This window comes from Salvelinus sp. IW2-2015, unplaced genomic scaffold, assembly GCF_002910315.2.
Source record: "Salvelinus sp. IW2-2015 unplaced genomic scaffold, ASM291031v2 Un_scaffold1785, whole genome shotgun sequence".
Taxonomy (NCBI): Eukaryota; Metazoa; Chordata; class Actinopteri; order Salmoniformes; family Salmonidae; genus Salvelinus; species Salvelinus sp. IW2-2015.
In genome coordinates this window covers 109,261-118,799 of record NW_019943160.1, presented here as the reverse complement: position 1 = coordinate 118,799, position 9,539 = coordinate 109,261, and the positions used below count along the sequence as shown (strand labels likewise).

Genomic DNA, 9,539 nt, shown 5'->3' with positions numbered 1-9,539 from the left:
GAGGGAGAGGGGGAGACAATACCATGAGGGAGAGGGGGAGACAATACCATGAGGGAGAGGGGGAGACAATACCACGAGGGAGAGGGGGAGACAATACCACGAGGGAGAGGGGGAGACACAGTGATGACTGTCAAACAGAGTACACTGCTACCTCATTATTCAGAATCTAACACAAACTGATCTCAGTGCAGTGCATCATCACTAGCCTGACTAGTGTCTCTGACGGACACTCATAAACAGGGCTATCTTTGATTAAGGCTTCGTGAATCTCACTGCTCCATTCATAAACAACGGTTATATAAAACTCTATCCAACTATGTTGACATTTCACTGAGGCCAGAAGACAAACCAATCAACTGCACAGAGACACTATGAAGTGTGACTGGGACAGAGAGGTTGACTGGGACAGAGAGGTTCGACAGTACATTTTATCATCAGCGGTACATCCTAACGTTTACAGAGCTGTTATCAATGCTTACCCCTGGTGAATGGCTCAGTGGCTTTCAAACTAAACTGACCTAACCAGGCAGAAGAGACGCCACACAGATGCCAACCGCCCTACAGCACTGTGTTTACAACGGGTGCAACGAAGCGAGAAATATCTCTCAGAGTAATGATGTTTACTCTCCAGAGAAAATACTATGTATCTTCATCGGGCTGTCATACGATGTCGTGACTGTGTATTTTAGTACAACGTAAATTATGTAACGCTGCTACACTATATATACAAAAGTATGTGGACACCCCTTCAAAATAGTGGCTATTTCAGCCACACCCGTTTGCTGACAGGCGTATAAAAAAAAGTTGAGCACAGAGCCATGCAATCTCCATACGGAAACATTGGCAGTAGAATGGCCTTACTGAAGAGCTCAGTGACTTTCAACGTGTTCGCCGTCAACGTGGGACCGTCAGCGTGGCACCGTCAGCGTGGCACCGTCAACGTGGCGCCGTCAGCGTGGCGCCGTCAACGTGGCACCGTCAACGTGGCGCCGTCAGCGTGGCACCGTCAACGTGGCGCCGTCAGCGTGGCACCGTCAACGTGGCACCGTCAGCGTGGCACCGTCAACGTGGTACCGTCAACGTGTCACCGTCAGCGTGGCGTAGCGCATAAAAATCATCTGTCCTCAGTTGTAACACTGACTACCGAATTCCAAACTGCCTCTGGAAGCAACGTCAGCACAAGAACTGTTTGTTGGGAACTTCATGAAATGGGTTTCCATGGCCTAGTAGCCGCACACAAGCATAAGATCACCATGCGCAATGCCAAGCGTCACTCTGGAGGAGTGGAAACGCATTATCTGGAGTGATGAATCACGCTTCACCATCTGGCAGTGGAAAGCCTTCCCAGAAGAGTGGAGGCTGTTACAGCAGTAAATGGTGGACCAACTCCATATTAATGCTCATGATTTTAGAATGAGATGTTTGACGAGCAGGTGTCCACATACTTTTGGCCATGTAGTGTATGTTCCAACTACTATGTACTGTACATGGGCTGGTTTCCTGGTTTTTCCTGGTTTCCTGGACACAGGTTAAGCCTAGTCCTGGAATAAGAAGAGGACTAGCCTTAATCTGGGTCTGGGAAACTGGCCCATTAGGGTTTAGCCTGTATGTGTTCTGTCCATAGGTCAACGGTGGCCTACCTTCTCTCTCCATCAGTGAGTAGGGCTTGATCTCTCCGTCCGGCTTTTTGGGGGGAACCTTTCTCAACTGGGCCGCTGTTGAAGAATACAGTCAGCAATGGGGAAAACATTATGGCAACCTTATGGCAACCTTATGGCAACCTTATGGCAGGCCTGGGTACAAAGTGAGTAGACCTAAACATGCCGTCTTACTGTCATACAAACAAGCATCCTACTGGACGTACACTATACCTAAACTCAGCAAAAAAAGAAACGTCCTCTCACTGTCAACTGCGTTTATTTTCAGCAAACTTAACATGTTTAAATATTTGTATGAACATAACAAGATTCAACAACTGAGATATAAACTGAACAAGTTTCCAAGACCATGTGACTAACAGAAATGGAATAATGTGTCCCTGAACAAGGGGGGGGGGGCAAATAGAAAAGTAACAGTCAGTATCTGATGTGGCCACCAGCTGCATTAAGTACTGCAGTGCTTCTCCTCCTCATGGACTGCACAGATTTGCCAGTTCTTGCTGTGAGATGTTACCGACTCTTCCACCCGAAGGCGACCTGCAAGTTCCGACATTTTGGGGGGGAATGGCCCTAGCCCTACCTTCCGATCTAACAGGTCCCAGACGTGCTTAATGGGATTGAGATCCGGGCTCTTCGCGTGGCCATGGCAGAACACTGACATTCCTGCTCTGCAGGAATCACTCACAGAACGAGCAGTATGGCTGGTGGCATTGTCATGCTGGTAGGGAAATGTCAGGATGAGCCTGCAGGAGGGTACCAATGAGGAGGAGGATGTCTTCCCTGTAAGCCGCAACGTTTGAGATTGCCTGCAATGACAACAGAGCTCAGTCCGATGATGCTGTGACACATCCGCCCCAGACCATGACGGACCCTCCACCTCGAGGCGGACGTTGTTGCCGGATGATGTCGTCGGTGAGGACCTGCCTTACAACAGGCCTACAAGCCTCAGTCCAGCCTCTTTCTAGCCTATTGCGGACAGTCTGAGCACTGATGGAGGGATTGTGTGTTCCTGGTGTAACTCGGCGCAGTTGTTGTTGCCATCCTGTACCGGTGTGATGTTCGGATGTACCGATCCTGTGCACGGTTGTTGTAACACGTGGCTCTGCCACTACGGGGTACGATCAGCTGTCGTCCTGGTCTCTGTAGCGCTGTCTTGGGCGTCTCAACAGTACGAACATTGCAATTTATTTGCACTGGTACATCTGCAGTCCTCCATGCCCCTTGCAGCATGCCTCCTTGCAGCATGCCTAAGGCACGTTCACACGAGATGAGCAGGGAACCTGGGATCTTTCTTTTAGTGTTTTTCAGAGTCAGTAGAAAGGCCTATTTGTGTCCTAAGTTTTCATAACTGTGACAGTTAATTGCCTACCGTCTGTAAAGCTGTTTTAGTGTCTTTAACGACCGTTCACAGGTGGTATGTTCATTAATTGTTTATGGTTCATGAACAAAGCATGAGAAACAGTGTTTAAACTCTTTCCAATGAAGATTGTGAAGTTATTTTGGATTTTTACGAATTATCTTTGAAAGACAGGGTCTGAAAAAGGGACGGTTTTTTTTGCTGAGTTTACTATTAATCCTGGGCAAATGTCTTTGTCCAAGAGCATTATGGTAGACATTTTGGAGGAGACATTGAATTGTAGTGGGTGAGAGCTATATATACACACAGGTAGGTAGAGCCATATATACACACAGGTAGGCATATATACAACACCCACACACACACACCAAGGTAGAGCCATATATACACACACACACACACACCAGGTAGAGCCATATTACACACACACACGACACACACAGCAACACACACCCCACATACAACACACACACAGGTACGAGCCATACACATTACAGCACCACACACACACAACACACACGACACACCAACACACACCACATACACACACACACACACACCCACACGACACACACACACACACACAAGCACACAACACACACACACACACACACAAAACACACACAAGGTAGAGCTACATCATACAGCACACACACTATCATATACACACAACAAGGTAGAGCCATATATACACACGCACAGGTAGAGCCATATATACACCATATCTTCTACTTGTTCTCATATGTGTGTATTTGGCTCTAGGTAGTGTGTGGGACTACAAACAGGTCTATTATTATCAGTGGTGTGGGGAAGGGCAGCCAGGGACGTGTTTAAGGGTGGTAGTTATCTTATCTGATTCTCAGGGTAACCATAGCAGCCTGGTACCTGGGAGACTAGCTCCAGTATATGATCATATATCTACAGTATATTGTAGATTGTGTCATATATTGGACCCAGCCTGGGAGAGAAGCAGGGTAGTGATACACGAGAAAACAAAGAGAGACAAGAGAGAAAGAGAGAGAAAGAGAGAGAGGACAAGAGAGAGAGAGAGATAGAAAGAGAGAGAGAGGACAAGAGAGAGCGAGAGAGAACGAGAGAGAGAGAGAGAAAGAGAGATAAAAAGAGAGAGAGAGGACAAGAGAGAGRGAGAGAAAGAGAGAGAGAGAGAGAAAGAGAGATAGAAAGAGAGAGAGAGGACAAGAGAGAGCGAGAGAGAGAATGAGAGAGAAAGAGAGATAGAAAGAGAGAGAGACACAGAGAGAGAGAGAGAGACAGAGGAGAAACAGGGTCCGAGATCAACAAAGGGATAGAGCAGCTAAACCAGGAAGTAAAGTGGGAGTGGATGCGAGAAAGGAGGTAGGAGAAGAAGAAAAGAAAGAGATTGAGAGTTCCTTACAAAAAGCCGTACATTCCCTGATCCATCAGAGGAGAGGGAGTCGAGCCTGTGAAAGTTTGGTGAAACAAAAGCCGCGTTTGGAAACCGGAATAACAGAAAATTCAACTGGGAAGTAGTGTCACAGAACAGCCCTTTCCAGGGGTGGTGACTCTCCAAAAATGTACATTATCCTGGAGGAGGGTGCAAATACCAGCAGCATACCACCCTGCATATCACTACTGGCTTGTACATTATCCTGGAGGAGGGTGCACATACCAGCAGCATACCACCCTGCATATCACTGCTGGCTTGCTTCTGAAGCTAAGCAGGGTTGGTCCTGGTCAGTCCCTGGATGGGAGACCAGATGCTGCTGGAAGTGGTGTTGGAGGGCCAGTAGGAGGCACTCTTTCCTCTGGTCTAGAAAATATCCCAATCCCCCAGGGCACTGCCCTGTGTAGGGTGCCTTCTTTCGGATGGGACGTTAAACGGGTGTCCTGACTCTCTGAGGTCATTAAAGATCCCATGGCACTTATCGTAKGTTAACCCCGGTGTCTTGGCTAAGTTCCCAAGCTGTCCCTCAAACCATCACGGTCACCTAATCATCCCCAGGTAACAATTGGCTAATTCATACCCCTCCTCTCCCCTGTAACTATTCCCCAGGTCGTTGCTGTAAATGAGAATGTGTTTTCAGTCAACTTACCTGGTAAAATAACGGGGAATTGGGACTTTTTTGTTGTTGAACTTGTGTTCATTTAATGAAAATATTACAATATAGTACATCTCAAAAAGTGTTTTTTCAGCTTCTCTTGGAGTTCAGATTGACTTCTTGGGACTGAACACAGTGTACATTTCTGCTACATACTTGTATTGGCAATGTGTCTCTACAAACAGTATTATCAAATCGTAAATACGCTGCTACAGATTTGGGTCTGGTATGAAACCTTTGAGTGGTTTAAGACCAAATACATGCATTGACAGGATGATGTCAAATCTATCTATCTACAGTGCCTAAGTATTCAGACCCATTGACTTTCTTGTTACGTTACAGCCTGATTCTAAAATTGATTAAAAAAAAAAAAAAATCCTCTATCTACACACAAAACCCTATAATGACTAAGCAAAAACAAGTTTAGAAATGTTTGCTATTTTATATAAATAAAATGTATATCACATTTACATAAGTATTCAGACCTTTTACTCAGTGAAGCACCTTTGGCAACGATTACAGCCTCGAGTCTTCTTGGGTATGACGCTACAAGCTTGGCACACCTGTATTTGAGGAGTTTCTCCCATTCTTCTCTGCAGATCCTCTCAAGCTCTGTCAGGTTGGATGGGGAGCATTGCTGCACAGCTATTTTCAGGTCTCTCCAGAGATGTTCGATCGGGTTCAAGTCCGGGCTCTGGCTGGGCCACTCAAAGACATTCAGAGACGTGTCCCGAAGCCACTCCTGCGTTGTCTTGGCTGTGTGCTTAGGGTCGTTGTCCTGTTGGAAGGTGAACCTTCATCCCAGTCTGAGGTCCTGAGCACTCTGGAGCAGGTTTTCATCAAGGATCTTTCTGTACTTTGCTCCGTTCATCTTTGCCTCGATCCTGACTAGTCTCSRAGTCCCTGCTGCTGAAAATCATCCCCACAGCATGATGCTGCCACCAACATGCTTCACCGTAGGGATGGTGCAGGTTTCCTCCAGATGTGAAACTTGGTATTCAGGCCAATGTTTTCAATCTTGGTTTCATCAGACCAGAGAATCTTGTTTCTCATGGTCTGAGTCTTTAGGTGCCATTTGGCAAACTCCAAGTGGGCTGTCATGTGTGGCTTCTGTCTGGCCACTTTACCATAAAGGCCTGATTGGTGGAGTGCTGCAGAGATGGTTGTCCTTCTGGAAGGTTCTCCCATCTCCACAGAGGAACTCTGAGCTCTGTCAGAGTGACCATCGGGTTCTTGGTCACCTTCCTGACCAAGGTCCTACTCCCCCGATTGCTCAGTTTGGCCGAGCGGCCAGTTCGAGGAAGAGTATTGGTGGTTCCAAYCTGCTTCCATTTAAGAATGATGGAGGCCACTGTGTTCTTGGGGACCTTCAATGCTGCAGAAATGTTTTGGTACCCTTCCCCAGATCTGTGCCTCGACAAAATCCTGTCTCATAGCTCTACGAACAATTCCTTCAACCTCGTGGTATGGTTTTTGCTCTGACATGGACTGTCAACTATGGGACCTTATATAGACAGGTGTGTGCCTTTCCAAATCATGTCTAATCAATTGAATTTACCACAGGGGGACGTTTCTGTCAGAGCAGAAACTATACCATGAAGTCCAAGGAACTGTCTGTACATCTCATAGATAGAATTGTGATGAGTCATATATCTGGGGAAGGGTATAAAACTATTTTGTGTGTGGTTCCAAGATCACAGTGGTCTCCATTATTGGGAAATTAAAAAAAATATGGAACTACCCAGACTGCCTAGAGCTGGCCGTGCGACCAAACTGAGCAAGAAGGACCTTGGTCAGAGAGGTGACCAATAACGCCTAGAGCTGGTCGTGCGACCAAACTGAGCAGGAAGGACCTTGGTCAGAGAGGTGACCAATAACCCAATGACCACTCTGACAGAACTACAGAGTTCCTTGGCTGAGATGGTAGAACCTGCCTTGAAGGACACAGTCTCTACAGCACTTCACCAATATGGGCTTTAAGGAGTGGCCATACAGAAGGCACTCCTGAGAAAAAGGCACATGACAGCACACCTGCAGTTTGCAAAAAGCCATTTGAAAATATTCTGTGGCCTGATGAGACAAACATTTAACTCTTTGGCTTGATTGCAAAGTGCTATGTCTGGAGAAAACCGGGCACAGCTCATCACCCGTCTAACACCATCCCTACCGTGAAGCATGGTGGCAGCATCATGCTATGGGGATGCTTTTCAGTGCCAGGGACTGGGAGACTGGTAAGGATAGAGGGAACAATGAATGGAGCCAAATACAGGCAAATTCTTCATGAGAACCTGCTTCAGAGTTCAAACAACCATAAATTGGGCCAAAGCAATGCTGGAATGGCTTCGGAACAGCCAAAACCCAGACTTGAATACCATTGAAAATATATGGAAAGACTTGAAGATTGCTGTTCTCCGCAACTCCCCATCTAATTTTAACAGAGCTTGAGAAAATATGCAAGGAAGAATGAGAGAAAATCCTCAAATCCAGATGTCCAAAGCTGATACAGACATACCCAAGACGACTCACAGCTGTAATCGCTGCCAAATGTGCATCTACAAAGTATTGATTCAGGGGTATGAACACTTATGTAAATTAGATATTTAATTTTAATTTCTAAAAACCTGTTTCACCTGTCATTATGGGGTAGTTATGTAGATGGGAGAAGAACAAAAAATATTTAATACATTTTGAATTCAGGCTTTAAAAAGTCAAGGGGGTATAAAGGCCTCGGCATGCTTCAGTTCGTCTGGCACCTAGCCAAACTCGGCTAGATGAACCGAACGAGTSTGCTCTCGCATTCTCCCTTAAAAGACCTTCGCTTGAAAAACAACAAGAAAAAAAAACGGAAATATACTGTTTGTCCATTTTGAGACGCCATAGCTAGACGCCACTTCCTCAAAATAGTCAGAAATCTGTCAWTAATTTTGACGTTTTTGCAGAGGAGATATTAGGTGCGTAATTTTACATTAACTAAGATGTTTGGTGCAGTATTTCTCAATGAAAAAATATGCATGAAAACGAGTCGTCTCTCGTTGAWTGACAACGAAGACTTTATTGAAGAATCCCTACTGTTGACCAATCACCAACGAAGGGGCGMAGACTTGGGCTTGCCTCCAGAAAATATTTTGTGTGCCCGAACAGCCYAAAAAAGMCAAAAAAACGTCACAAAATGGCATCATAATACATGCAAACTCTTCTGAACTGTTTTAGCTAGGAAGAATCGAGACACCATGAGTCAGCTGCAAACACTAGGGTGTCTGTTTTAGTGGGAACAGAGAGAGGRAGCCTACTCCACATTAGACGTGACACTAGAAGGCACCTGTGAGGGTGTGGATGCCCACGCTAGTCCAAACCATACTCCTATTACCACACCACCACAGGCATGAGGAGACGACTGTTGGTGCGGCCAAATGGCACTCTATTTCCTATTTAGTGCACTACTCTTGACCAGGACCCACAGGGCTCTAGTATAAAGTAGTGCACTATATAGAGAAAAGAGAAACATTTGAGACACAACCCAGTTACACAACACTATTCATCCAAAACAACACAGATAGAATTAAGATATACAGGCAGAATATTCTGGAATATTACCTGATCTTTTGGCGAAGAAACAGAAAACAGTCAAACACCACAAAGTTATAACCTAGAAAGAGAAGAGGAGGGAGGGGGTGTCGGAAAGAGAGAGAGAGGGAGGAGGGGGGTCAGGAGAGAGAGGAGGAGGAGGGGGGTCAGGAAGAGTAGAGAGAGAAAGGAGGGGGGCAGGAAGAGTAGAGAGAAAGGAGGGGGGTCAGGAAGAGAGAGAGAAAGGAGGGGGTCAGAAGAGAGAGAGAGGGAGAAGGGGGGTCAGGCAAGTAGAGAGAGAGAAAGGAGGGGCGGGGTCAGAAGGTAGAGAGAGAGGGAGGACGGGGGTTCAGAGAGAGAGAGAGAGAGGAGGGGGGGTCAGAAGAGGAGAGGAGCGGGGTCAGGGGAGAGAGACGAAAGGAGGGGGTTCAGGGAGAAGAGAAAGGAGGGGTCAGGAAGAGAGAGAGAGAGAGAGGGGGTCAGGAAGAGAGAGAGATGGGAGAGGGGGTCAGGAAGAGAGAGAGAGAGGGAATGAGGGGGTTCAGGAAGGAAGAGAAGAGAGAGAGAGAGGAGAGGAGGAGGGGGGTCAGGAAGAGAGAGATAGAGGAAAGGAGGGGGTCAGCGAAGAGAAGGAGAGTGAAGGAGGGGTCGTCAGGAAGAGAGAGAAGAAAAGGAGGGGGTCAGGAAGAGAGAGAGAGAGAGGAGGCGGGTTCAGAAGAGAGAGAGAGAGGAGGAGGGGGGTCAGGAAGGGAGAAGAGAAAGAGGTGGTTCAGGAAGAGAGAGAGAGAAAGGAGGGGGTCAGAAGGAGAGAGAGAAAGGAGGGTCAGTGAAGAGAGAGAGAGAGAAAGGAGGGGGTCAGGAAGAGAGAGAGAGAGGGGG

The 9,539-nt window shown here is 46.8% G+C and overlaps 1 protein-coding gene across 2 annotated transcripts in view; it reads right to left on the bottom strand.

The window, feature by feature from the left end:
- Nucleotides 1-8,739, bottom strand: part of LOC112071959 (uncharacterized) — a 14,564-nt gene extending 5,825 nt beyond the window's left edge. The window contains exons 1-3 of one of the 2 annotated variants that reach the window (XM_070439580.1): nucleotides 8,691-8,739; nucleotides 4,412-4,457; nucleotides 1,641-1,715 (exon numbers count right to left, since the gene is read on the bottom strand). In XM_070439580.1, coding sequence (XP_070295681.1) covers nucleotides 1,641-1,653 — 13 coding nt within the window. In that variant the 5' untranslated portion in view covers nucleotides 1,654-1,715; nucleotides 4,412-4,457; nucleotides 8,691-8,739. Of the gene's footprint in view, nucleotides 1-1,640; nucleotides 1,716-4,411; nucleotides 7,137-8,690 lie in introns of those variants that run through there. The other variant, XM_070439581.1, reaches the window with a different exon arrangement.
- Between the last annotated feature and the right edge of the window lie 800 nt (nucleotides 8,740-9,539).